At 40.7% G+C, this 27,181-nt stretch overlaps 2 protein-coding genes across 7 annotated transcripts in view; one reads left to right on the forward strand and one right to left on the reverse strand.

Moving 5' to 3' along the window:
* The window catches only part of ELF1 (E74 like ETS transcription factor 1), an 88,581-nt gene extending 85,245 nt beyond the window's left edge, over nt 1–3,336 (reverse strand). Inside the window, exon 1 of one of the 5 annotated variants that reach the window (XM_050708185.1) lies at nt 3,097–3,336. The gene's annotated coding sequence lies outside the window, so the exon portion shown is untranslated. The remainder of the gene's footprint in view (nt 1–3,096) is intronic. The other 4 variants (XM_035553428.2, XM_050708170.1, XM_050708171.1 and 1 more) reach the window with 4 other exon arrangements.
* On the forward strand, nt 3,156–27,177 carry WBP4 (WW domain binding protein 4). 2 transcript variants are annotated; one of them, XM_050708189.1, is made up of 10 exons: nt 3,156–3,305; nt 8,888–8,960; nt 10,445–10,507; nt 10,605–10,728; nt 11,632–11,853; nt 12,772–12,827; nt 16,075–16,141; nt 18,115–18,281; nt 19,133–19,341; nt 23,475–26,693. In XM_050708189.1, coding segments are annotated over exons 1-10 (1,041 nt in total). In that variant the 5' UTR covers nt 3,156–3,303; the 3' UTR covers nt 23,533–26,693. The 2 variants fall into 2 exon arrangements, with proteins under 2 accessions (XP_050564146.1, XP_035409325.1); XM_035553432.2 differs by having other exon boundaries at nt 3,165–3,305; nt 21,688–27,177.
* The last annotated feature ends 4 nt before the right edge of the window (nt 27,178–27,181 follow it).

Consider the following 27,181-nt stretch of genomic DNA (forward strand, 5'->3'; position numbering starts at 1 on the left):
CAGCAACACGAGGCTGTAGAGCACCACAGAGAAGGACCAAGGAAGATGCTTAATGCAAGAACCACAGAGAGCAAGGAACGACATGAGAGGGTGGCAGAAAAACTGAGGAGTAAGGCTCCCTCCACAGCAAAAACAACAAGAAGGTGAGGGAGAAAAAACGGGCACAAGAATGACTTGAGACTAGGAAGAAAGAAAAAAAAAAACACAAGGGGCTGGAAAAGGAATGCAACTCTCTGTGCAAGGAGACTGGGAACAGGGAGATGGGAAGTACAGAAGCAAAGGAGGAGGAGAAAAGGAAGGCAGATACAAGGAGACAGCGTGAGAACGAGTCAAAGGACTGAGACAAGCAATGGCACATGAGGGGCGCAGACAGAGCAGGAAAATGCAAGATCCCAATGGCACGCTCTCCTCCAGAGTCTGGGACACAGCCCAGGATTTCTGAGCCTGGCCATTCCCTCCCTGCCTGCAGACAGCTGCGAAACAAACTGGCAGAGCATAACAGATCCTCTCCTGCTGGCCTACACGCAGCCAGGACCGACCACTGTCGGTCGTGCTCAATGGAGAGCTCAGGCAAGTCTCGTGTGTTACATCAGTAACCCAGCTGAGGAAGGACGGGAACACACATGCATTGCTCCAGGCTGCCTAGCTGCTTATCTTATCTTTTCCTAAGGGGAAGAAAAGTTAGGAAATGACACAGTAAAAGCAGTTTAAAAAAAAATGTGATTAGCACTGTAGAATTGAGGACCTATTAGAACTGAGTAATGGTAATTAAAACTGTCTCCCAGTGCTCATATGCATGGAGGTCAGCCTGTAATTGTGACTGACCTGGTCACATTTTCTTCCTGACAGAAGCTTTGTTATAATTAAAGCGCAAATTCTCTTTTTGCCCTTGTCCTTCAGAGCATATCTGCACCATCGAACCAGAGAACGAATGAATTCTTTTCTCCCAGGTTCTTCAGTGGTTCTTATCACTGCAGTAATCCATAAAATAAAGGACACTGATCCACAATTTTCTGAAGACAGGAAACTAAGATATGAAAAAAATCAAGTAAAAAGCTGCAGACACTGAGCGAGCAATTCTGACGATCGAGACTTGCATTTCTACCATGCTTAGTCCTACTAAACATTTTCTGCATGTTGAGAACAAACAGTCATTGACTTTTGTTCCACATCGGTGAGTTCAGCACGACTGCAAATCAGACTCAAGACTCAAGTCAGGCACCCAGAAAAACAAATGGCCTGCGTGAGAAAATGGGAAGTTTAGGTAGAAATCCTACGGGAACAGCAGGGGCCGCAGAACCCTGTTCTCCAGCTATCTCAAGCACGACAATGCCTCTCCCTCTTTATGTAATCACCTGCCTCATCCACCATGCCACGTCTCCTGACTTCTGCCCGGCTGGGGGGTCCCTGCGTGCCGCTGCCATCAGCCTATACGCCCCTGGCTCAGCACCAGAGCTGGGTGGGAAGCGCAGTGGTGGGTCACCTCACGTCAAATGGCATCCTGTTGTGCAGGCCCGGCGCAGCCAGACGAGCACGGCACCTGATAGCTTCTGAGCACCTCACTTTGCAAACTTGCAGAGGAGAGGAAGTAAATGTATAGAATATAGAGCGTACACAGATCAGCTACATCCACTGGGTGGCAGGCACGTTTCGCAGGATCAGGATACATAGGTACAGAGGTATACAAACGAAGCCTCTTAAATACCGTGCTCATTCTCTGTTTCGGAAGCAGCAACTGAACAGACAGTAAAAATTAAAAAATATAAAAAAATCCCACAGAGCTTTGGTAGCAAAGTTACCATATTCTGCTTTTATTTTAACACTGGCGCCTTGTCCACAGCTTTGGGGCTTTCAAAGCGCTGGTACAACTCAGCAGGCTGCCCAAGCTCTGCGGGTACGTGGTGCCCCGCGACTCCTCTGAAGGTGGGCACCTCATGATGCCCCTATGGCCTCCGTTAAGAGGCTTCATCAAGCCTCTCTCGAAATAGTTAAGACACTAACAGCGATCCCAAAGCGTGCAGAGGCCGAGCTTTTAAACCCTTCTCTCACTTAGCATACTTAGCAGGAAAAAAATAAAAAATAAAACACAAACCAAGTTTGGGCTAACAGCTGTAAATGCATCTACGTGCGTGAGCAGCGAAGTTTTAGAGTTCAGCGAAACACAAAATCCAGTATTTTCTACGGATTTCCACTTCACATCTAAGCAGAATCGTCTCAAAGTTTGCTTAAAAGATGTTTCTGGAGAAGAGGCCGTTGACCAAGTTTCAACCCAGTGCATATTTTTATAACCAAGTTGTAAACTACATAAAAAGTACACTTATAATGGAAATGCTGACAAACGCATAACTCCTGCAGTTAGCTATGACAGCCTGACCGCAAGCCCTCCCCTTCAGGAAAAAAAGCAAAATTACTTCCCCCCTCCTCTTACGACAGCAAGCTGGGGGCAGGGAAGAACGCGCTGGTACCCCCATTTAATCATTTTTATTAGGAATTTAGTCACTTTTTTTTCCCCCCCCGTTTATTATCCACATGTTGAATTCGCCACCCCCATTTTTTGCAATAAACAAGCAGAGGGCCTTTTAAATTCATGACTCACTGCCCAGGCTTCCCCTCCACCCTCAGCAGCAAACAGATTGCCAGCTGCAGTCGATGAATTAAGATTATTATTATTTTTTTATTTTTATTTTTTTTTGGTCTTGCAGCAGTTGCAGTTGGGCAACACTTCACACAGTACCGAGGGGGCAGGAGGCAAAAGCGGGACGACTTTTCTCGGAGGGAAAGAAAGCAGCGGCCGAGGGGGGCACCCAACAGACGAGCCCCAAGGCGGCGGGGCGAGGCTGCCAGCAGGGAGGGAAGGGCGGCGGCGGGGCGAGGAGGACGACGACGAAGAGGAGGAGGAGGAGGAGGGGGAAGAAGAGAAGGGAGGAGAAGCCAGCACCCGCCCTCTCCCGCACCCCCAACTCCGCCAAAAGTTGCCAGGGGGTCGCCGGCCCCTTCTCCGTGACCCCCTCCCCTCACCCCCTCCCCTCACAGCCGCGGTGGGGCTCGAACCCGGGGCCTCCGGGTGCCGACCCCCCCTCCATGCCCTCCACTCACCGGCAGCGGCTCCCTGAGCGTGCGGCTCCCCGCGGAGCGCTGCCTTCGGCCGGGGGCCGAGGAGGAGGAGGAGCAGGAGGAGGAGGTGATGAAGGGCGGGTGGAGCAGAGCTCGGCTTGAGCCCTCCCGGCTCCCATCGCTGCGCTCCGCCCCGCTCCGCCCCAGCGGCACCGGCGGAGGGCAGCGGCGGAGGAGGCGGCGGCGGCCATGTGAGTGCTGGCGGCCGGGACCTCGGGGGACGGGGATGGAGGCGGGTGGGCAGGGCTGGGGCTGGCCCTCGGGGGCTGGGGGTGCCCACACAGCTCCGGGAAGACCTCGGGCTGCAGCCTTACCGTCCCGTTATTGGCCCCCCGGCCCCCCGGTTGTTTGTTTGCGCTGCCTTTTCCCCCCTTATCTCCGCCCTTATCTCGGCCCGGCAGCTCCGCGGGGAGCTCTCCCCCCGTCGGGACTCCTCGCTACCTCCAGCTCCGGGTGCAGTTTGTGGAAGGAAAGCCCCCTTTCTTCCTTTTTGCTGCCTCTTTTAACCACTTAAAATATTTAGAAAACATCTACTGATGCGTGAGCGTGTCTGGGAGGGGGTGCAAAACGCGGGGGTTGCTCTATATGAACTGAGAAAGTCAGATGACATCTGCTCGCTTCTTTTACTTTTCAAAATATCATTTTTTCCCCTTAAAATCATACGAAATGGATCCAAAATTTGAGATCTTGTAGGGAAGTATTTGGTAGTTCAGCTGTTTGAGCCTGCCTTGCAGACTCACAGTACATGCAGCAGTGTTCGTAATTTTAGTTCCTGCTAAATTTATACCCGAACAGCTTCTTGACCCAAATTGTCACTTTTTTTTTTTTCCCTACTCTCTCTCTTCTAATTCTTATCATATTCTCCCTGACGTGGCCCATATCCTTCTTCATCTGCAGCAGCAGACCTCTGCTCTTGGTAGATATTCCTGACTTTGGATATTTAATGCTGAAGGTTGGCTCGGGCTGTTTGCTTTAGGCTCCCTGTGTAAGGCAGGAACACACACCTGTGCGGTTCGGTTTGCCTCACAGATGCCAATTTTAGGGTGGGAAGAGTGCCCCTTTGGAGGTGGCCGTCCCCATTTATTAGCATGAAAGAACTTAAACACAGGGATAACTCGCTTTTTAGACCGCTGCCGTTAGCTGAGGTGATTTCCATGGGAGCTCCGTACATGCAAAACCTGCCTGCTCTGATATTCTTGAGTATTCTTGTATATTGTTACAAATGTTCGTGGTGTTACCTTTCAGGTAAGCACAGATAAATGACCTGGCTAAGCAGATAGACGCAAATGTTCTTCAGCACCAATACAAAGTCAGGTCAAGCAGCTTGGGCAGGTTCTGCTGTCTGCTCAGATTGTCCTGCGGGATTATGATCTATGTGTGTTTTCTATTGGGGGCTATTACAGTAGTAAAAAGAAGCAGCCCCTTGAGTTATAAATTGGAATTTACTGAAGGATTGCCAAAAATGAAATTGAGTTGAAGGCTAGAGATGTGCGCCCTGTTTCATGCAGGTGAAATTTCCACCTGTGACTGCTCTGTAGGAGCTCACGTATACAAGTGTATTCTGGGGCAGAGCAGAAAGCCAACAAGTAGGTGCACCAGAGATGCCATTTTCTTAAAACCTTATTTTTACATATCTTTTTCTTTTTTAATAAAAATTAAGGATATGTGTCAAAGAAGAGTTTTAGGTAGTATCAGTGCCCTATAAATTGCTCTGAATTCTTTGGGAATGCAGGTCGTTAAGGCTATTACACTGGGACCTAGCTCACAGTACAAGAAGACTCTTTCCTTTTTAGCCTCGATCCCTAATGATTTTAGCTTTATGTTCTGAGAGCTGAGGTATATATGCTGATATGTTGCGTTAAGAGTCTGATGTTATCACCAACCATAGGGCTTGTCGACCCCCATGGCCACACTCCCACACTGATATATATGAATAAAATGAGATACTTTCATTAGAGTTAGGTCTTCTGGAATGGCTTCCCTTGCAGAAGCTCTGCTGTGAGATGTGTGGATTTTTTCATTTTTTTTCTACTTTGTTGCATTATAGAAGTATTATTTTGCTTTAGGAGTGCACAATATTCCTCACGAGCATTTATTAGTATTTCTGAAAACTGTGTCCTGTTGAGTGGCTGTTACAGACCATCAATGATAGGTAGTCTGAATTCTCGTATCTTTGTGTAGTCAGGAGCTAGGATTCCTAGTATTGAAGTATTTCTCACTTCGCACACGAAGATGTGTTCAAGAAGATGATGCATGCCCAGCCTGTTCAGTGCTCAAACCTGTAGAAAGCTGGAAGGTATTAACTGTGTGTGAAATCTTCGGAGTTTGCAGATATTAAAACCAAAGAAGACTGCTGAGCATGCGTATGATGTTTTTCCCCCTAAAGGCTTATAATTTGGACAGATATATCCCTAATACACATCCCCCTGCATCCCTGCCAGATTTCAAGTCTGGTGTTTTAGAACAAAGCTATTCAAAGCAAATACTTCCAGATTTTGTTTGCATGGCCAAATTACTTTTTTTATTGTTTTCAGATACTTTTTTTCTTGTATTCAGAACCACCTGACATAGTTAGTTCTTATTCCCTGCCCTCCCTTTTTTATTTTTCTTCTTCCAGCCAGCATGCGGTAGGAACCAAAACCTCCATCCCAGTCTCACAATAAAGTTTGTCAAAACTTTCTTGACTGAAGATAGCGTCTCTATTAGGGTTTCTTAATGCTTCCCAATATAAGTGCTGCTTGCACTGTCTGTTAAAGCCTTAATAGTTTGCCTAAGCTGTTAGGAGAAGGTCGTGTATTGACAGGGGGCTCTGACTTGAGAACTCAGGGCCTTGGACTCCGGCACTGCTGGAGTCACTCCTCGGGTTGCTTTCTCCATGTTGTCAACAGAACCTGGTCCTTTTGTGGTCTCCCAAACACTCAGTTCATGTGCAGGAGGAGTGCACAAGCCAATTATTTTAGCACAGGCTGTGTGATTCTAACGTCTCACGGAATTAATTACGCCAAGGAGAAATACCTGAGTTGCAGAGCTACGGATGGTGAATGCAGCGGGTGCTGTTAGTGCAGAGTTGAAACCTTCTTCTCTGTGTTCTTACTCACCCTGAAATCCTAAATGAACTTAAAAAATCTGAAAATGTTTTTAACATTGACACGATTTGCACTCTGCAGCTGTTTGGGGCAAAGAGTCACTTCGTTCAAGTTCATAGAAAACAGTTTTACGTTCGCTCCCCTCTTTCTGCCTTTTCTGCCGGGGCTTTCTAAAATAAAACGGTTTCCTTGATTTTTGCACAAGTATTCAAGTATAAAGGACCTTTGTATTTTAACAGCATCTACTCTCAAGGCTGTATTTGGTAGATTACTGAAAAAAAAAAGTCACATATTTGACCGTTGTCGTCAAGCAGGATTGGCTTCCAGGCTGGTGAGCAGAGCCTGTGAAGCACTGGCAGAACCCCGCTGAGGGGGGACCTCGCTGCAGCCCTGCTGGTGCTTCGCAGGCTCCCTCCCCGTTACAGTGGCAGATGGGATTCAGGGGATAGTTCAGATGAGCTTGCTCTTTTTTTTTTTTTTTTTTTTTTTTTGAGTGGTGTGAACTCGAGTGGAAAATCTCCGCGTATAATACTCAGGAGACTCCTAAGTTGCAGAACTGGGACTGTAATTTACACAATTAACTTTGTTGAGCATAAAATAACAGGACTTAAGGTTCCCATGATATCAGGTCTACTGTATGGCATTGTATTTACCAGAGCCAGCTCTGATCTTTAGCAACATCAACAGGAGATGAAGACAAAGAAAAAGCTTTCCTTGACAAGGCCTCGAGTTTTGTATTTAGGTCCCAGGTGTGCCCTCAGATTCTCCAGCACGATCACTGTGTAGCTACAGGGTCTTGTGACAGATGTGGTGACCAGAAGTCTTCAGGAAAGAAAATGTTGGAAAAAATAGCTGTGAAAATGCCTCTCATGCCTTGACTTTTGGTGAGGGCAGCTGCCCAGCCTTAATATTAGCACTCACACTGATGCTTTCGAAGTCAAAACACGCATCCCATTAGGTTAAACTTGGAAACCCACAGATGTTCTTGCACCTTCGAAGCATATAGTGAGGCTGTTCCACTGTGTGTGCTCTCTGTCAGAACCGGATCATTGCCTTAGGAAAGTTAACGCAGCTTTTAGCAGGAAATTCACCTTGGGTGACTTGTCCCTGCTTAGGGACAGTTCAGGAGCCATAGCTCAAAGAGGAAAAAGGGCCTAGAGGTATTTCTGAGCTCCGAACATCTCCCTCCCACTCAGCTGGTTTTCAAGCCACTTTTAGATTTCCCAGGCTTTGGCCCTAGTGGGTTTTTGCAGTATGGATCTCGAAAGCCTTTTAATTAAATGTGTGACTAAGTAATCGCCCTGGTTGAAAGTGCACTGTGTAGAGGTGAGAGGATTTCTGTGTAAATCAGGGGAAGCCCAGCTGCTTTCTGGCTTCCCAGAAAATTGCTTGAAAAGCTGCGTGCTGCTAACACACTTGCTTACAGGTTGAAATATTTTTGTAGAGTGTATTCATCATACTTACGACTTTAAATAACCACAGCCTCTTGGTAATCGTGTTTTTACATTAAGCACTAATGGGGAGGCATATTTTGATCTCTGCTTCAATTTTAAGAGTGAAGTCAGGTCTATTTCTGTTATGAAAGATATGCCTGCACATAAAAGGTTCGGGGGTACTATTTTTATGTGTGGAAGAAGTTTTGTTTTTATTGAATAAAAATGTCAGGAAGTACCTTCCTTGAATTGTGTGTGTTGATCTTGAGGTGGAAGGCAGAGATCCATTTTTTTGGACTAATCTTGAATATTCTCAGTGTCACCTTGATTTTTTTATTATTTTTTCTCCTCATTCCTTTTATTTTAATTGAAAAGCATAAAAGTCTGGTGCTGGAATGTTTTCTGTTGAACCGAGGCATTGCATATGTTTCTGCAAGCCAACAAGAAATGGAATTATTTCTGCAAAACCCTCATCTGGCATTAGAAAGCAGTTGTTGATGAAGAAATAGCCTTTATCTAATCGTAGGAGGGCTTGTTTGTTTTACTGGTAAATACTTTTACGTACCAACATTTGAGCTCTGTAGAGTTTTCCCCCTGTTTTCTCACACACAGGCAACTTCTTATCTAAATGGCCTGGTTCAGAAATGCTCGCGTTGTTGCATAGGAACACCCAAACCACTTGCTGTTTTGTCTGTGACCCCACAGGTCCCATTCTGCCCCGGGATTCCTCGCGTTAGCTCACCTCGTCCAGAACCACACCGCTGTGTTGCTAAGCTCTCTGCGGACAGTACCCAAAATGGGCTTTGACTCTAAATCAAAGTTTTACCCCTAGCAGCATTTTTGTATGCGTTTTTTAATGAAAAATAGCACGAGTTGCACATTTCTGACAGTTCTGTGATGAGTAAGGGTATCTGGTGCTGCTTGTTTAGCTTTGGCTTGTGTTGTCTTATATTTCTGGTTCTTACAGCATTATCTCTGTAGGAAAAAAAATATTGCGGTCTTCAAGGATCAGTTGGGTAAATCTCGCTACTGAGCAGTGCTTTATGAACCACTGTAGTCAATACAGCTATTCTTGCTTGCTTGCCTTAGCTTAAAAAAAAAAAGCTCAAAAACAACAACACCAAAAAAAATCCTCGTAGCACTCAATCACCCAAAGACAGCGACTCGGTTTAGTTTCTGAGGCTGCATATTTTACAACCTGTGGCTTTGATTATTGTTTCAGATTGCACATCTTTTCTTTTTCCTTCTCCCCAGGGCCGATTACTGGAAATCTCAGCCAAAAAAGTTCTGCGATTACTGCAAGTGCTGGATAGCAGACAACAGACCTGTACGATCATCTTCTCTGCTAAGTCAATGATTCTGAAATACTAGGAATTTGAATTATGGCCTATAAAATCACTTTAATATTTATTAATACATGAAATGTGTTGTTTAAAAATGCTTTTGTAATAATTGTGATATTTAAAACATGTTCCGTGAGAGCCACGTACCTGCATCCAAGATGGTGTGTGCTGTTTTTACTTGGCAGTGCAAGATAAGACGTGAAATATTTGATCCTGCTTTTTCTTCAGGATCTGTAACAACATTTGATCTGTCTTGAAACTTTGTCCACGCCTGTTCCTAGCCTTAGTATGCAAATGGCAAGCAAAACCTGGTATACATGCTGTTTGTATATGGCAGGCCTGGTACAGCCAGTGCTCTAAGCACTTAAAGGAAATTTCTTCCATTTCACACAGCCCACAGAAATGTTACTGGGTTAAAGAAAGGTGTTTCTGACTTGCAGACACCTTTTGCAAGACTCCTTTTTTAGACCCATTGGTTTCTCACTTTAAAAATAAGTTCTGCCCTCCTGACTCAATGCCAAAGGTACTCCTGGAGCTGAGCTTCATCTGGTTTACAATTAGATACCTGTAATTCAGAAGCACAAATGTGAGCTGATTGGTTTAGGTTTCTTTTATATAGTCAGCAAAGAGAAATATGCATTAAGGAGGGTACTTAGGTAACCTATAAGCCTGCCTTCAGAAGACGTGAATCATCATCTGGATGTGCATCCTCTGCACATCTGTTTGCCCAAAGAAATTTGGGGTTACTAGGTCAGCTTCAGGCACCTAACTTTTGAACACCTAAGTGAGATCAGATGTGTTTTCTGTGGACCACATGAGGGTTTCAGCTGTCACCTGTACAGCTTCTGAACTCCTTCCAGTTTCTACTGGCTTTGCTTTTTTCTGGCAGCTTTTTGGCTTGCAGACTGTTGTGTTGTCCTCACTTACCCAACTCGCCCATCTTGCCTTTTCTCTCTCTCAGATTTGTGGGCCTGGAGACTGGTTTAAGTTCATAGGATTTTTGTACAGTGGGGAATTATCTAATTAAGGACTATAGCTAATGTTTGGAATGCTAAATAGACCACAACGTTTTTAAAAGTTTGCAGGAAAACCAGCAAAGCGGGTAAAAAAAAGGTATGCTACTTAGAAGGATAGCATAGAGAGGGAACCCAAATTCCTTGTTACTCATCTCTAATATATGTGCTGAATATTATTATTTCTGAAGTTTTAAATCTCTTAAATACAGAAGACGAACATTTATACTAACATTTTTGAGCGTTACTGTTTTTTCATAAGTTTTATGTTGTGTTTTGCAGCGTTCCTGAATTTATTATGAGGAAATATTTTACAGCTGTAGAGTTAGCTGTAAATATTTTCAAAGCGGGTTACATTTCAGCTTATTGAACGAAGTTTAGTCTAATTAATTTTAACTAGCTGAAATAAATTACAATTGTATGCATTATTTTTCCTGTTTTTTCTTGTTTTTTAGAGCATAGAGTTTCATGAAAGAGGAAAGAATCATAAAGAAAATGTGGCAAAAAGAATTAGTGAGGTAACTCAATTATCTTACTTTCACAAATACATACATTTAATCACTTTTATTATCAGACTTGTTTAATTTATTCTCCTGGGCTTTTGTTTTGTTTTAGATTAAAAAGAAAAGCTTGGAAAAAGCAAAAGAAGAAGAAAACATGTCAAAAGAATTTGCAGCAATGGAGGAGGCTGCAATGAAAGCATATCAAGAGGATTTGAAAAGGCTTGGAATCAAGCCAGGTAGTTCATATAGTTGCCAAAGGATTAAAGACAAAATTGAAAGAATATTGAATAGGAATGTTTTTTTTTCTTAAATTAGGTTTTAGGAATATGAGACTAGGCCTCCAGGACTGTTTGCTTGTGTTTTTTTTTGTTTTGTTTTGTTTTGTCTGCTTGTTTGTTTTGTTTTTTATTTATTTTTATTCTTTATTTTTTTAAATAAAGGAAAAAGAAAGAAATGTGAGCCTGGAAATTGCCAGTAGTAGAAGTTGCAGTACAGATTGTTTTTAGCTATGGTGTTCTCAGGTGCATGGAACAATCCAGTTTGGAATAGAACATTTAAACAATGTGAAAGAAAAAAAAAAAAGTAGTTAGTACTTTGAATCGGCAGTGCAGCTTCCCTTAGTTAATTTTATGTTTCACTTTTACCACTTGGAGACAAAAGTTCCTATCAAGTAGGAGAGCTTGGACTCCCACTGGTATCAAGTAGTAGAGATTAAAATCTCCTACTCAGCTTGCAGTTCAGCAAGTACCTTTGTTCAGTCAATGCAAAGACATATTATCCATTCTAAAAAGTTGTGGTTTAAAGCTCCTGTAGTACTTCTTTTTCAGAACTCTTTTAGTTTCTTTGGGTTTGGTCAGAGCTCGTCGGTCCGTATAGTTTTTGTGTTATTCATCTTTTGATATTTGGGTATCAAATATCAAGAGTTATTATAAGAAAGACATTATCTTATAACACTATCATATTGCTAAAATGAAAGAATATTTGAATGTAATCTTTTCAGTTTGGCTACTACAACTGTAATACTGATGACTAAAAATACTCCTAATAACAAAGTTTCCTATTTGCTGTTACACGAGTGACTGATATTTAAGCTCAGATTGAAACTTTTTTTTTTTAACTGAGTATTATTTTTCTTTAAGATGAGGTAGGTCCCAGTTCAGCGCTGAGTAAAACACAGAGTAGCACAACAGAAGATAAAGGAAAGAAAGAAAAGAAGGAAAAGAAAGAAAAGAAGGAAAAGAAGGAAAAGAAAAAAAAGACATCTCCGGGCACCTCAGAGCCACCGAAAGTTGAAACGAAGGAGTGGGTGCAAGGACTTTCTCCCGAAGGCTACACTTACTACTACAATACAAAAACAGGAGGTAAAAATTAGTGAGGAGCAAATGCAGATGTCTATATAGCATACAAATGACTGAAGACAACCTGCATTTCTTTACCCTTCCGTTATCTCAGTAGGAAGCTGATTATTAAAATCGGAACAATTAGATGGAGTTTTTGATACTTAATAATCAAGATTTAGGCATCCGAAACTTGAGACTGTATTTGCTTTTCCTTAATAATAATGGGATAACAGAGTAATTCTACTGTTTCTGGAAAATGTTAGCCTCTCAGAGGTTAAATATACAAAAGATAGCTGTGCTTTTTCTAAAAATGCTTTATCAGGAATGAGAAGTGAACTGAACGATTATTTGGGCATTGGTCACACCCAAGTAAATGAGGGCAGTTATGAATTGTTGTCTGATTGTTTCTTTCCACATTTACAGGATTTATCTAACTGACTGACTTCTGTTGAGGAGCAATGTGTTATGATCTACTTTAGAGCATAAAAGCAACCCTCTTTTATGATTAATGAGAACATAGCAAACTGTTTCTTATAAATGTAGAAATGACTTTAGTATTTACTTTAGTCTTTCCTTCTACAAGGTAACTTGCAAAAGGTAAAAATCTTGTGTGTGCAGTTTCTTCTGACCTATGCTACCATTAAAAAAATGCCCTTTTTTAACCAAACTTCCAGTATCTGTGTGTCAGCCAGAATTTAATAGTCTGGCAGATTAGTCCTGATAAAGCCAACTGTAATTATGACACTTTGGTTTATTGTTCATACTATAGTTTGACCAAGGATAATTTATATTCTGATGGATGTATCTATGCTACACTTTGGATGGGTGCACATATCAGTATCATGCCAGTTAGATCTTTTTTTTCCTAAACGTGATTAAACATGAACAGGACTGAGTAATGGGTGAATTTTTTTTGTTTGTTTTTGTTTTTTTTTTAAGAATCACAGTGGGAAAAACCTAAAGGATTCCAAGGCAACTCTAAAAATTCGCAAACGGTAATCAAACACTGTTATTTGTACTTTTCTTTGCCCTTGTAAACACTTACCAGAAATGAGCTGAGCAATTTGCAAGTCTCTTCTGATTGCAGACGATAAATCGTTTGCTCTTAGTAAACTTAGGAAACATAACATAATGTAAATATATAGGATCATTTATGACATACATGATGAAAGTTGAAATTCTACTGTACATGTATTTTTGGATAATTAGTATCAAGGGAAGATAAGAGAGAACAATAATAGAATATGCTTTTTTTAATGCATTAGCCCATGGAATTGAAAGCTTTTAGAAAACGGAATAAATTCTGTTCAGCTTTTTGTAGCTCTCCTCTCTTTTTACAGTAAGATGGAATATAAGCATTGAAGAGACATCACATCTAAACAATAGCTTGTGAGTTTCTTCTACCACAGTGATGTAGAAATTTTTAACACTTAAAAGAAAAAATGAATTCTTCCTTTTTGACGACTGCTCAGTGAGAAATAGTTGTTTGTTATGTGCATGAAGAAACGCATGTGTGTTTGTGTGTTCTGTTTTATAATGACCACCAAGCACTGCGTGGAAAACACAGAGACTGCATTGTCCAGTAGTAAAGAAAAAAAATCTTTGTGTTTGCTTTAGGATACATTCATTTGATATTTTTTTTGTAGGTTTTAGAGTCACGGTTGCCATCTGCAAGCAACCTTTTAGCGTTTTACTGTATTTTCCTGATTTAAAGGACAGGCACACCTACTGAATAGTCCAAAGATGGAAACATTTATCATCATCATCAGTGGACTTTCCCCTGATATTTTTCACTCCAGGAACTTAGTGATTCATAACATTAAAAGCACTATTTGTACAACATTCCCATGAAGTGATGTTAAGTTTTTCCCATTTTCAAGATAAGTGTAATGGTACGGTACGATTTAAAGTCATTGTTGTCTTCCAATATTGGATTTTCTGTTGGAGAGCAAAAAATCCTGTCTTTTTCAGAATGCTTGACATTCTTTCATTCTATAGCGTTGTATCTTAGAAGGTAGCCTTTGTTTGGTACTGGGTACTTACAGACAGAGGAGAAACTGGTTATAATGGCGTATATTTTTAGGCAATTGAATCAATTAACAAAATGTCACATTCTTTGTCTTTATTCTGTCTATGTTAAGAGAGGGTTTTCTTTCAGAAACGCAGATTTTTTTTTTTTTCATCCAGTGTTTATTCCTAAGTGTTTATTCATGTCAGAGCTGCCCAACACGTGGTACTCTGGCTTTCTGATTCCTTTCCCCTGCAGTTTTGCCCAACTTGTTAACCAGGTCTTCAACTTTATCATTTCTGTCAAGGCATAGCTTTGCAGTATTTGTAAGGCAGTCTTACTCTTGCCTTCCACTGAAAGAGGTGGTCCAGTGACTGATCGTGTATGGTCCTTGGTGTGTGTTTGTCCTGACAGTGAACTCATCCAGGGAGTGGAAACCTCGGAGTTCAGGTTACTGCTTGTTTCTTTGAATCAGCCTTCTGGGTAGTCAGAATTGCCAGTTCAGGAAGACCAGATGGAGGAGGGAAGGAGCTGCCTTCTTGGCAACAGTCTGAAGTTAGCTCGTCTCAGCTGTATCATAAAACACACACCTTCAGCCTCAGCTATCTCTTGTGCCACATGGCTGTATTTTGCCATTCCTCCCTTGCCCTGATCTGTGACTTTGTGGTGTCTTTAGTTACTTCAGCTCCCGCTAAAAACGAGCGTTTAATTGCTGCCTTATTTAGTCTGAGCTAAAGATACTGGGAATGTTCCAGATCTCTAGCCAAGGACTCACGTTTCCCACAAATTAAAGGGCATGTTTGCAATTTGTCGTGCAAGTGAAATTCACGGTCCCTCTTTGTTTTATAGCAGGTTAGCTTGCTGCTCAGGCTTTGCAAGAGGTGCAGAGAACAGAGCAATGAAAGACTTGGTGAAGGCTACCTACAGCTTCACTTAGATTGATGTCGTGCTTGTTAGCGTTTATGTAGTAGGATGCTCAGTGTGCCAAAGATCGAATATCTGCTGAAAACCTAAACCTTCTCAGGATCTAACTGTAACAAAAAGGATAGGTTGCACATAAGAACAGTCTTTTGTCCTCTTTCTACTTTCATAAGATACATTTTCCCTTTTTTTTTCCTTTTCTTGAAACTATCACATTGAAGCTTTTGAGAGCAAAAACTTGAGGAAACTTGATCACTGAAGGCTTTCTTGCTTTTGCCTGCTCTGAACATACTGGCATAATTTTTTGTTCCTTACGTAGTTTTCTACAGAGCAGATGAGAGCCTCTGATTTTGTTGTTTTAAAAAGAAAAACAAGGTTTTAATGGAGTATTAAGCAGATGGATAGGAGTGTGTGTGCAAAAATCTATATATCTGTGTGTGTATATATACACAGAAACTTTTATTAATGCAAAAGTAATGTATGATGAAGCTACATAGAAGTCCTGCCCAGTACAGGGGAGTAGGTAATATTAGTACTTAAGGAGCAGTGAAAAAAGTTCTATGTGTAAGTGTTGCTAAAGTCAGGTTCTTAAGGAAGATCTTAACTCGTGTAATATATGATTATTTATTCTGCAAGTAATTTTTATTTTAATTACACATCCACAAAGACATACCAGCAGCAAATTCAGCCACGTTTCTCCTGAGTTTGTTAATCAGTATGGAAAATCAATGTTTTGTTGAAATTGGTGTGTTTCCAAGTAAATTCATTGGCATGCATTCCTGCAAAGATTAATTCTTCAATTATTTTTGGTGAATGTGTATTTTGGAATAAATTTTAGAAGGCTGTTTTGTTTGCTTGTGTTTATTCGGTGATAGTATTTCTTCATACTGGTTTTCTATAGCCCTGACGAAACTCGCAAGTCTTCCAGAGAGGTATTTCACAGTCTCTACTTAAGACAAGGAACAAAATGGGAAATGACAAGTTTTTGATTTTCCAAAGCCTTCACATCTTAACATGTAAAATAATGGACTGTATCATAATCTGAACTGTATGGCATACTAATTATCCACTATTTGAAAAAAAAAATAATTATATGGATTTGTGGTTCTTTAAGATAAGCAATTCAATCTCATTTGAGTCAAAGGGAGTAATTTATAAGAGTTTCAGGGGTTCAAGCTTCAGACAGGTTTTGAAACAGTAAAATTATCATGAGCAAAAATATTCAGGGGATCAAGTCTTACGTTTTGTAAGTGATTCTTTGGCTGATCCTTAATAGTCTTTGTTTTTAATTAGCTTCTCTATCTTTTTCTCAGGGAGCAGTGTGGGTAGAAGGTGTCACTGAAGATGGTCATGCCTATTACTATAACACACAAACAGGAGGTAAGGAGTTAAGCTCTGTTTCAGAACAGAGGGTTTTCAGAGCAGCATTTTATTTTGCAAATAGCTGTGTTTTAAGGCCATTGTCAAGTTTTATATTTTTTAAGCTGTTGCCTTAGTTGGAATAGACTTGTTGCTTAGCTCAGTGCTGACTTTATAAATGTATTATGAGATCGTATACATTTGTGCTTTGTAGGTTTGTTTTTTTTGGTTTTTTTTTTTAGACCTTTAACTTACAACTCTAAGATATGGGTTCTTCGTTTCTATGTATGCATTAAAGTTTTAGTTTGGAAACCCAAAGGGATAGGATTTTGTTTTACCAGGTGTATGGAGCTGAAGTTTAGGATCTCCTAAACTTTTCCTCTTGTTGACATAGGACTGACATGAGAGTCCAAAATCAGAGCCCCTAGTTCTTTTCCCCTTTTTTTTTTTTCCCCCTGCATGGGGAACTTTGTGGTAACTCCCCCAGAACAGGCATTTGTTTTCTAAATCTGTTCAAATCATGTATGGTCAACAGTGCCTCTCTGGAGAGCAAGTGATTTTATGCCAGCTATGAGTTTTCCTTCTGCTGTTGGGTATGAAGTGGAATTCCTAATGATGCCAAGAATAGGAAAGAAAAAACAAAACACTTTTAGTTTTTCAGCATGCCCCTTCTCAAATGATTTGTGGTTTCTCTTCTGAAAGGGAAGTGAGTTGCTGGTTATTTTTAAACATTGCCTTCTAAGTTCAGATATATTTTATGCCTTCGGTTGTAATGGTTTTTAAGTTCTTCACAGACACATTGCACTTAAGAAGAATGTCTTTATAATCAGTATATTCGGTAAAAATTCAGATTGTGAGATTTCAAAGTGATCCCTTATTTTTATCTAGTTGTAGGTATTTTGCAAATGCTTGAAATACTTGTCGGCTCTGCTAATGCTAATCCTGTTTTCTGAAGAAAAGACAAATTGTTAGCCAAGGGGAATGTTCATAGTGTCTCATCTCAGGCATGTAATTTAGGAGGCCAGTATCTCTCGGCTTAGCTCCTGCAATGAATTGTGCTTCAGAAGGCTGCACCTTAATCCACTGACAATATGTGATACCTAAAAAAGTGAACTTTCTCAGTTACTGGTCTAAAGCTAGATGACAGTAATACCCTTAAGAGACTGTTTTGTTAGGTGTAAGCCACCCACTGTCAGTTTTCTACACCTTTACTTCCTCAAGATACATTTAGAAGCATACTTCTTAAGTGTTGTTTTCAGCTAGGGGTTACTTTGGAAATAAAGTAATTGGGAAAATAGTAGTTCTGTTACATTTGAAAGCTTATATAACATTATATATAAAAAGTTGGTATACTTTTACCTTATTGCTACTAAAACTTTTACATTATTGCTACTAAAACCAGCTTTAAGACCACTGATTCAATTTTTGTTTAAATACCTTCTATCAATATGTTTGCTGGAATACTACCTTCTAATTGAAAATCAGATCATTGCCTACAGATGCTTTTGCCTTTTCAAATTTATGTTTGTATTCCCTTGTTTACTTGATAGCTATTTAATTAGAGACCTAACCTTACTGAGATGAGTAGCAGAGGGGAAGGTTTTATCTGCCCTGAAAGCTAAGAAGCTCACAATTAGCATTCCTTACCTCATCCTTTCTTTGGCATCAATGGATAACTCAAATCAAATAGGTACCTCCAAAGGTGTTCTGTCCTGTTTTAGGGTGAGAGGGACCAGAGTCTTTTGGACCACGGTTTGCTATGCGTGATGTTTTTCTTAAGCACTAATTAAAACAAGTTTTATCAACAGTGAACTCAGTTGTCATGATGGTATCTTTGCTGAGAAAAATATACTGAACAAAGGCAGAGGCCTTGTGCTAAATTATTTGCTGTATATCTGCGTAAGGCAGTACTGCTTCTGAAAGGTGGTGCTGTCAAAGCAATAACAGATTAGTTAGATGTATAAATAATGCGATTATTCAAATATCTTGGACAGTATCCACGTGGGAAAAACCTGATGGTTTTGTTTCATCTTCAAATGAGAACAGTCAACGCGGCAAGCATTCTGAAGAGCGTGCAGAAGCAGGTTCCAAAGCATCTGAATCGGACTCCGATCAGGAAGACAGTGAAAGTGAAGCACAAAGTCCAGGAAAAAATTCCAAGGTAAATTCTCTCTTTAGATTCATTTTACATATAGTGTTCACTTTCTAGCATAAAATGACTTATCTTTCATCTCTTGTGATAGGCTATACTCATTGTGATGAGGTTAAACCTTATGACTGAAAGTAGGAGTTTGCACTGTTACGAATAGTGAAATGAATCTTTATTTGAAGTTATTTGGCACATTAGTGGCACTGTTCCAGAATGCAGAGCATGAACTTTCTTTCAGCCAACCTGAAGAAGAATTCTGCAACAAGTGTGATGTACTCTGAGAAGGTAGACTGTCTTATCCCTGAAATAATCCAAAAAGTTAATTGGCATTGGCAGCCCACAGTAAAAAATCAATTATGTATATTTGTCTTCAGTTTTGAAACTTCACATAAAAGGTGTGATTATGGCTCTGGTTGGGTCAGGTGGATTTCTGAAACTGGTAGTTCAGAACCAGCAGAGATGGCTTAAATATAAATTGTATTAATTAAACAGGTGTTAATTCTAAAATACATATTTATGTATCGCTGTGCATCATTATAAACTACCATGTGTTAGGTACAAGTTGTGTATGCGCATGCACTGAAAGTTGCATGTGATTTTTTGGCCTCTTATTTTTAAGTAAGCTATTATTGGCTAATCCTTGTTAACTTCAGCCATGATAGTTTTAGTGTTTTTTTCAGCTGTGTGAGATGAAAGCTCAAGGAGAAAAACGTGAAGATTTTTATTACAGTAAGATTTTATTGTTTCAAATTAGTCTTCGTTGAAAATTACGAATAGTAGATGATAAATAAAAGATGTAGAATAAAGCTACGTTATGTTTTTATTTAGGCATTTTTGCTTAAGGTGGGTTTTTTCCTCTTTAGAGGAAAGGAGGTCATGATGAAGAATCAGAGGAAGAGAAGTCTCCCAAGGCTAAAAAGTTAAGCCCTTATGGGAAATGGCGGGAAGTTAATCTGGAAGAAGAGAGTACATCAGCTTCCAAAGGTAATTCCAGTGACACATCTAAGACCAACCCTTACGGAAAATGGGAAGCAATTAAAAATGAAGAAGAAGAAGAAGAAGAAGAATCAGGGTGAGTATCTTTTTACCACAGCAATTTGCGTAATGTTTGTTTCCAGAATCTGTTTTCAAGAGCTGAATCTTTTTCTTCTTGACTTCTGGCAGTTACCACAGCTTTTATTGGGAATGTAGCATAAAGTACAACTCTTTTCTTGGAGATTATTTAAAGTAATACCTCTCCATTGAGGATAGCAGTGGCATTTTGTTTTAGTGTAGAATTTCACCCAAAGTACAAAGTAAACTGAGGAGATTTTAAGGATAGTTGTCATCCATCGTTTTCTTCAGAGGCTGAGTATCAACTTTTTAAACTTAGCTACTCTAACGTTATGTTCCTTATACATTGTCTCCTTCAAAAATCTGGTTCAGGGGACTCCAGCTCTTGTAAACTGTTTTTTCAACTTCTTCCAGCCTTGGAGCAGCATAGGCAGCTTGCTCAATGCCTCTAGCTTCCAGACTAAACTCTGTTTCTTTCTGATGAATGATTAGTTGGGCTAACTCTGCCTGGAGTTCAAGATCTAGGGTCCTCGGCAGCCTGATCTTGATCATATGGCTTTGAATCTCTTCCGTCGGATCAGTAGTTGCTGATATGAGTAAACTTTTTTGAAGACTCCAAGTGAATTCTACCTGATGTGGGCTGAGTTGCTTCCACAAGCAGTGAATTATTCCTCAGTTCATGATGCTCTACTGATTCTGACCCTTCATTTGAAGGGGACAGCCCTCTGTAACAGAAATTTTTTGTCTTACTTTAACCCAGCGTTGTAGTGAAAGAGCTCTGTTTGAGCTCTCATTTTTCTTGCTCCCTAACTTCAAAATCAAGTTAAGCCAAAACAAAACAAAATGCACTAAAACTTTTTCTGCTGTCACTACGGATAAGTACTGGATGCTGTCGTAATGTGTTGGTAGACACTTTCTGTAATGATTTAAGTAAGGAGTTGAAAGACAAAACATGTAATCTGGTTATACCAATATTAAATTGGAAGCTGTCTCTCTCTCTCACATGTCCTGCTGATGCACTGCAGATGTTTTCATGACTTGCATCTGATCAGGATTTGTGTGTGTGTCTATTTTTTTTTTTGGTTGGCTGGTTTGGTTTGTTTTACTGCACGATGCCTGAGGTTGCTCATTTTCTTCTGAAGCCTACTGTCTTTTATGATGAGTTTCCTGTTACAGTGCCCTCTAGGAGTCTGGAAAAATAGTTTTGGGAGAAGGAAATGAATTTTTCCTTTCATTCTTACCCCATTGCACAGCATTTTAGTTTTAAATTATTCAGCAAGTACAGTTCTGTCACTGTTTGATTAAGTTAAGCACAGATACACTTCCTTGGAGATAATAATGTTGCTTGATAAGTTCCCATAACACCTCCTGTATTGGGTCAGCTCACCACTCCTTGACTCCAGAGCTGGTAAGTTTTTTCAATGTTTTTAGAAAGCACTGCCCAATAAAAAGTGCCTTCAGCTACTGAACCTTATATATATCAGTCTGTACTTTAACACACGTGTAACCAAGACAAATGCAGCTGTTCATTAGTTGCTTGCAGTTGAGACTAGACAGTGCTGGCTACTTTCTGGAAATTTGCATTTTAGGGTTACTGCAACAGTCACATTTTCTGCACTTGCAGTCATGCCCATGGCTCTTGCTCAGGTGCTCGAGCTGATCCTTGAAGCACAGGAGCCCACACTGGGTGTAGTACACGAGCTGACAGTAAACTAACACTCAGCAGTGCTGAAAGATGTCTGTATTCCTGGCCAATTCATACAAAAGTGCCCCCTAAGTGTGTCTCTTCACAGTAGTGTTATGCTGCTGTGATTCTGATTGTCTTGTGATCTGGATCATTTTCTGCCAACTGTTCAGCCGCTCTCCATTTTATGTTCATGCCTCCGGTTATTCTGCTAGAACACAGTGTTTGCCACCGACCCCCTAAAACTGGTAGTTTTTAGACAATGTCCTTGATTATTAGCTGTGATCCTGTGCTATGAAGCTGCTTCTCCCAGCCTTGGGTCGTTGGCTCATTTGGCAGGCCTGTCTTATGTTCTGTTATGCAGAGTCTTGAGGATGGACACCTGAGGAAAACTACTCAGTAGCATTTTATCAGCGAACCATTGCTAATTACCCACTGTCCACCATCTTCCAACATTCTTTATTTTTATATTTCTTTCTATTTTCAATTTTTTTATGCCACCTCACACAGAAGAAACAAAGAATGTCTTTCTTGATCCCTGTCATGATGATGATCTTGGCTAAAAGGCTTCGCATCTACCTCAAAGCTGCTTTGATTAAATATGGGTATTGCTGCCTGTACTACACAATGTTCTTTTCCCCATGCAGATTTACTCTTTTATGTTTCCCTCTCTTCCCCCAGTGAAAAAGTGGACCTGGAGCTTCCTAGTACAGAGAGTGACAATATACCAGCTCCAGTGCTAGAGGTTCCAGAAGATGCCCAGGTGATATTTACAGAGAAGACAGTTACCTCCCTTGGAGACCTGACAGAAGGGGTGCCAACATTTAAAAAGAGGAAATTTGAAAATGGAAAATCCAGAAACTTAAGACAAAGACTAAGTGATCAGTAACAGATCATTTTAGAATCCGTTTAGGCTTGAGAGAATCAGAAGTTTAATATTCTAAACAGGCTTTTATAAAGAAAATGTTGGATAGAAAATAAGGATTTATAGGTATTAAAACATATGTGAGTTGTACTATTTTTTTATTTTATTTTGATGTGAGTGCATTTGGAATGGAAGTTTGTGTTATATTACTTATGCAGTATTGTAAATAGTTTTAACTTTTGTTTTAACCATGCCGTCTAAGTTCAATTTGCTCAGTGTATGCTGTTTTAAATACATTTTGTCAGTTTTTTTATCCCTTTTCTAAGTATGGGACAATGTGCTAATGCTTAATCTAAAAAAAATGATACAGACCTTTTATTTTTACACAAGAACTGGATCAGTGGCATGTACTAGAGAGTAAAATCATCCCCCAAGATAATCTATGTGGAGTAGTTTCCTAACTAATGAGTAAAAGTACTGTGCTTACTAACCTTTAATTAATTGCTTGCAAAATACTAGGTGATGAGAGTTCCAACATTTCAAGTAGATAAACTGAAAGCTGTTTTTAGGGGAGTTAGTCACACCGGTGCTGCTCATTTCTAATGGTATTGAAAATAAATTAATTGTGTACATGCATGATAAATTTGTTAGAGCTCTGCAGAAGATTTAAACCTGATGAATCTGATTTTTAATAACAGCTCTGGAGCCACCTCTGTCAAAGTAGATTTTTCTGTGCTTTCTTCCCAATGTATTTTGCTTTATTGTTGTTTCTTCTAGAATTTTTTCTTCTTACACATCAGGTTTTCTTTTTTTTTGGTGTTGTTTCCTTTTTGTCTCTTTCCTCATAAAAGGCAATTACATGATATTGTCATGAAAAAATATTCCAAAGATCTAGCCCTGCTACAGCATACAGCATCCTTTTTGAGGCTGGTGGTTTTCCTCTGTTGGTAAGAGGAACGCGTTGAGTAGTTGCAGACAGTGTCACGTAGGCTGGGAGGGGCTAAGCATATCGAAGCTTCATCATTCCCGGTGCTACAGGAAAGTAAAAGATGAGTGGGGCTGATGGCTGAACTGTCCGAGCTGGCTGCTCGGGCTATTAGAAGTTGGCAATATAAATGCTTAGGCATTTTTTTTAAGGATTTTAAGTCTGACTTCTCAATCTGATGGGTTTTGTCTCCATTTAGCATCATCAAGACTCAGTGGTTGCATTAGAAGGCAGCTTTACTTCCTGCTTCTCTAGGTGTCAAAAAGAGAGCCATAAAGTCTGAAATCATGAAACCATTGAAAAACACGTCTCCATTTCTAAAGCCCACAGTGTTTTGCTCAGGAGAGTCTCAGTCAGAGAGTGGAGTTAAGGCAGTTGTTGGAGTCCACCTACAGCAAAATACAGCTGGTAACTGCTGAGCTTGAACTTCTGTGAGGAAAGACCTATCTGTCAGACCAGCTGGCAAAGGAGTGGGAATCTGGTCTATCACGTATTACAAGGGAGGCTGAGGTCCTTTTTTTTTTTTCTTTCTCTCTATTGTGTGACATTTTTTGTGTGTGTAGAAGAGTTTTGGAGTATCAATTTTAATTATTTTAATTGTATGTGCTTGTTTGTCAGGGTTGTGTTTCTTCTGATGTTTGTTTTGAGACGTTTGAACACTTTCTGTCATACCTAGCTCTGCATATTCATTGGAAGATATAGGTGACTACTGGATGCTCTCGGAGTCCAGGAGATGCAGGAATATGTACGTTTGCTCCACATGAAAGACCTCATATGCAAGGCCAGGACAGAAGTTCCCCTTCTACCATGGAGAGGTTGACAGGTTTCTTTTTCATAATCACATGAAGCACTTTCTTAAAAACCGTGCTTTACCAGCAATTCTCTTCCTCCATTCCAGTCTGAGGTTGCCTAAACTGTATGTTAAGGCAGATTAATACCATGTGTGATGCTACTAATACTTCCTTACCATATTGTAAATAATCCGTGGTACATCCCTAAGCCACATTTGCCTTTCACATGACTGCATCGTGCTGTCTGCTGCAGGTGCCCTGTGCCTTGCCAGTACAACCAGCTCTTTCTGCTCCTCGGCTAATACCAGCTGCTGAGTTAGCAGCTGATCATTCCCTTCTTTCAAGAAACTGTTTTCTTATGATTTCGTTTTGCCCTGCTGTACTCATCCTCCTTCTGTTCTGTACTCATCCTCCTGCCTGAAGTATACTTATTTCTTTCTGATGTATCTGCGAAATGACTTTATTACTTACTAGTGCTCTTTTTCTGTGGGCTTCACTTTTAATATGCTCTGAAGAGGATGTCTTCCCCTGCTTAGCGAAGTTCCCGAAACATTGTCATTTTCTCTTTAAAATGTTTTGTCATATTGAAATCCTCATAGGCAGTGATTCAAGATACCTGTAACTAAATTGCTTAAGCAGATGTTTAAAAACATCTGAAAACAGAAGTGTTCCAGGCTTGTTTCCTTGAGGAGCTGCTGTTAGTAGTAATGTGAACCAAAGGTCTTTGCAAAGTACTGAGTTTCATAGACAAACCAAAGCAAGTGTTTACCTTAGGGGAGAGAATTAAACATTTTCTTTGTTCGCCACGAGTCAAGTTGGGTTAAATAACATACTCTTGCTTTTGCTGATGTGACTTTTCAAGCCCAGATTTCACCAGAAGTGCAGCTCTCCTCTCCCCACTGCCTCTGCGGATCAGTTTGAAGAGACCAGTTTGTTGCTGGCCCTCAAGTGTAATAAGAGCCAGTTGAAACAAACGTGATACTTAGAGAGTCGCTGTTTAATTTTGCACTGTGCTGTCATTTGATATCCTTATTGCGTGTCTAAACCAAACGTTTTCTCTTGTGTACAAAAATGCGGTCTATGAGAATTAAGGCAGACCCTGGTGTTCCAGGACATCTGTTCTGCAGAGATAGCTCTCCCTTCTGCCCTATCTCCGTGCAAAATCTTCTGCTTTGGAATTTGCCATAGGAATCCTCTAGGTATTATCATAGTTATGCTCCTCATCTGCTAATCCTTCCTTGGGCTGCACTGACTCTTTACCAAGGAATGTTCCTCTCGCTGTTTCAGAAAAGCGGTGTTTTGTTTTCTCACTAATCCATTTTCTATCATGCAGCTTGTTTTTATCTGCTCGCATGGTTTTTTTTGCAAGCACCTTGAGTTAGGACTACATCCTTGGCTTTACCGCTGTCGCAGGCATTATTAGCAGTAGGAGAAAGGTGGGGGAGAGTAGGAGGTAGTGGGGGAGTCATTGCAATTTCTGATGGTGATTTTTGTCTGTGTCAATTTGAGCAAGTCACTTCACTGCACTGTCTTTTTCTTGCCTCACCTTTCACCTGTCTTGTCTGTTTGGAAGGAGAGCTTCGCAGCCTGTCTTCAGTGTGTGCATTTTGACAGTAGGGCCTGCCTGAAGCTGACGATGCTTTTAGAAGCAGGTACGTTGCATAGATTAAAAGGGAATGTAGTTGGCGTGTAATTCAGTGTGACAGGAGCTGTGCAGGGAGCACCTGCTCGGTTCAACCCAGGTTATAGAGTAATCTGTTCCAATTTAGGCCAAGCCAAATTTTAACCCTGCACCTGGGAATATGCAGAATGAAATGCAGACTTTCCCAGTAGAGTAAATGTTTGCTGTTGTTTGACCCGCGTAGACTCAGTCTGTGCTGCAGCACCATTCAAACAACAAATGCTCAGATTGAGAGGATGGGAGGACTAGTCCTGGCAGGGCTCTGAGTTAAATTCATTACCTGTGCATCTATAAAAGTGTTTCTCCTTCCCCTCTCTGAAAATAATGTAATTCCAGTGCATATTTTGGCACCTCAGAAGGGGAGTAAAAAACCATTTAATGCTGCCTGGCTTCCTTAATTTGCTTTTTTGAGTTGCGCCTTCCCCTCCTCGTACTTTTTTATCATTACCGGTGTCTTCCGCAAGCCGTCTTCCTCCAGTATCCCTATATATGCAAATCTCCGTCTCACCGCTGTGCCGTGCTGTTAGCATACACCTTCCCCTCGTCCCTGCTGAGCTCTCCAGAAGGTTTGGTGTTCTCCTGTGTAGGCCGCCGTGTCTCCACCTCCCAGCTTCAGCAGGGTGCTGCCTCCGCCTGCTCGCCTCATGCCCTGGAGAAGCACAGCCGCAGCTATTTTGACTGTTTGTGCTCTTTTGGTTTTCTGGAGAGTTTATTTTCCTGAAACAGATTTCATTCCGTTCCTCACAGGGCGCTCGCGGCCCTTAACTCCTTGCACTTGCTGCTTCAAAAGCCGTCCGTGTCCCTTCGGCTGTCTGCTGCTGCAGTCCTTCGGTTGTTGTGTCAGCCCCATCTTTTCGGTCTCTTGTATCTACCTCTCGGGTCCTCTTACCTTCTACCTGCTCCTTAACATAGGGATTGTGTTAGCCATTTGTGTGGTTAACGAGTCTGGCTTTGTGAAATGTTTTGGGATATAGCTCGAATAAAAGTTTCCATACAAAAAATAATAAAAAAAAAAACGTCGCAAATAATCTGAAAGAGGCTGAATTTGCCCAAGAGGATTCCTGGAGAACGTCAACGAACACAGGTTCAATTTTACGTGTGCATGTAGAAACAGACTGCGTTAAAAACCAGCAGGCAGCGTTATGCAGAGCCCGTGCTAAAGACTGGATTTTGGTCACTTGCTTTACCAAAGGTGCAGTGTGGAAGGAACCGTGGAGTTGTTCGAAAGCATTTGTTTTACTTTGTAAGTGTTGTCTGCAAAATCAAACAGCTGTTTTCTCAAACAACTTCTCAGTCGCAAAGACAGAATATGGCAAGCTCTTGCAGTGGAGTTTATATGAAAATACCAAATAAAGCTTTCATTTGAATGATCTCCGTTGCTGCTGTTCATGTTTTCAAGGGGTTTCGGGCAACCTGAGAGAATTATGGGTGCAGATGGTGTTAAAAGTGGGAGCTGGGGTAAATATAAACCCAAATAGGTATGTTAATATGGAAGTGCTTGTTAAAGGAAGTATTTCTTTAGTTTGTGGTCACCCATGTAGTGCCTGGGTGCTTTCCAGTAGGGTGTTAAATTGTTTCTGGAAATTGCTTTTTTCAGTGCATCAATTATAAGTAACAAATGACCTGGGTTAAAATTGTTAATTTTTAAATTCCTAACAGAATACAGCCCGGGTTTGCTGTGGTTACTGTTTAGCAACATTCGGGCTCTATCTGAATAGGTAAACTTCTGATGGTAACAGATTGTTACTCAGTAGCCTTCCTATTTGTTGGTCTTAAGAACGAGAAGCAATTAAAGACCCGCACTTTTGAAAGGTGGGAAATGAGTGTAAATTATTCGGTAACACTTCTTTTAC

Source organism: Cygnus atratus, chromosome 1 (genome assembly GCF_013377495.2).
Source record: "Cygnus atratus isolate AKBS03 ecotype Queensland, Australia chromosome 1, CAtr_DNAZoo_HiC_assembly, whole genome shotgun sequence".
Taxonomy (NCBI): Eukaryota; Metazoa; Chordata; class Aves; order Anseriformes; family Anatidae; genus Cygnus; species Cygnus atratus.

What these genes read in the sequence shown, in the direction of transcription:
- WBP4 (XM_035553432.2), top strand. An exon ending in TGGCAAAAAGAATTAGTGAG is followed by an intron (nt 10,508 to 10,604) that starts GTAACTCAATTA and finishes GTTTTGTTTTAG; the next exon opens with ATTAAAAAGAAAAGCTTGGA. An exon ending in ACTCTAAAAATTCGCAAACG is followed by an intron (nt 12,828 to 16,074) that starts GTAATCAAACAC and finishes TCTTTTTCTCAG; the next exon opens with GGAGCAGTGTGGGTAGAAGG.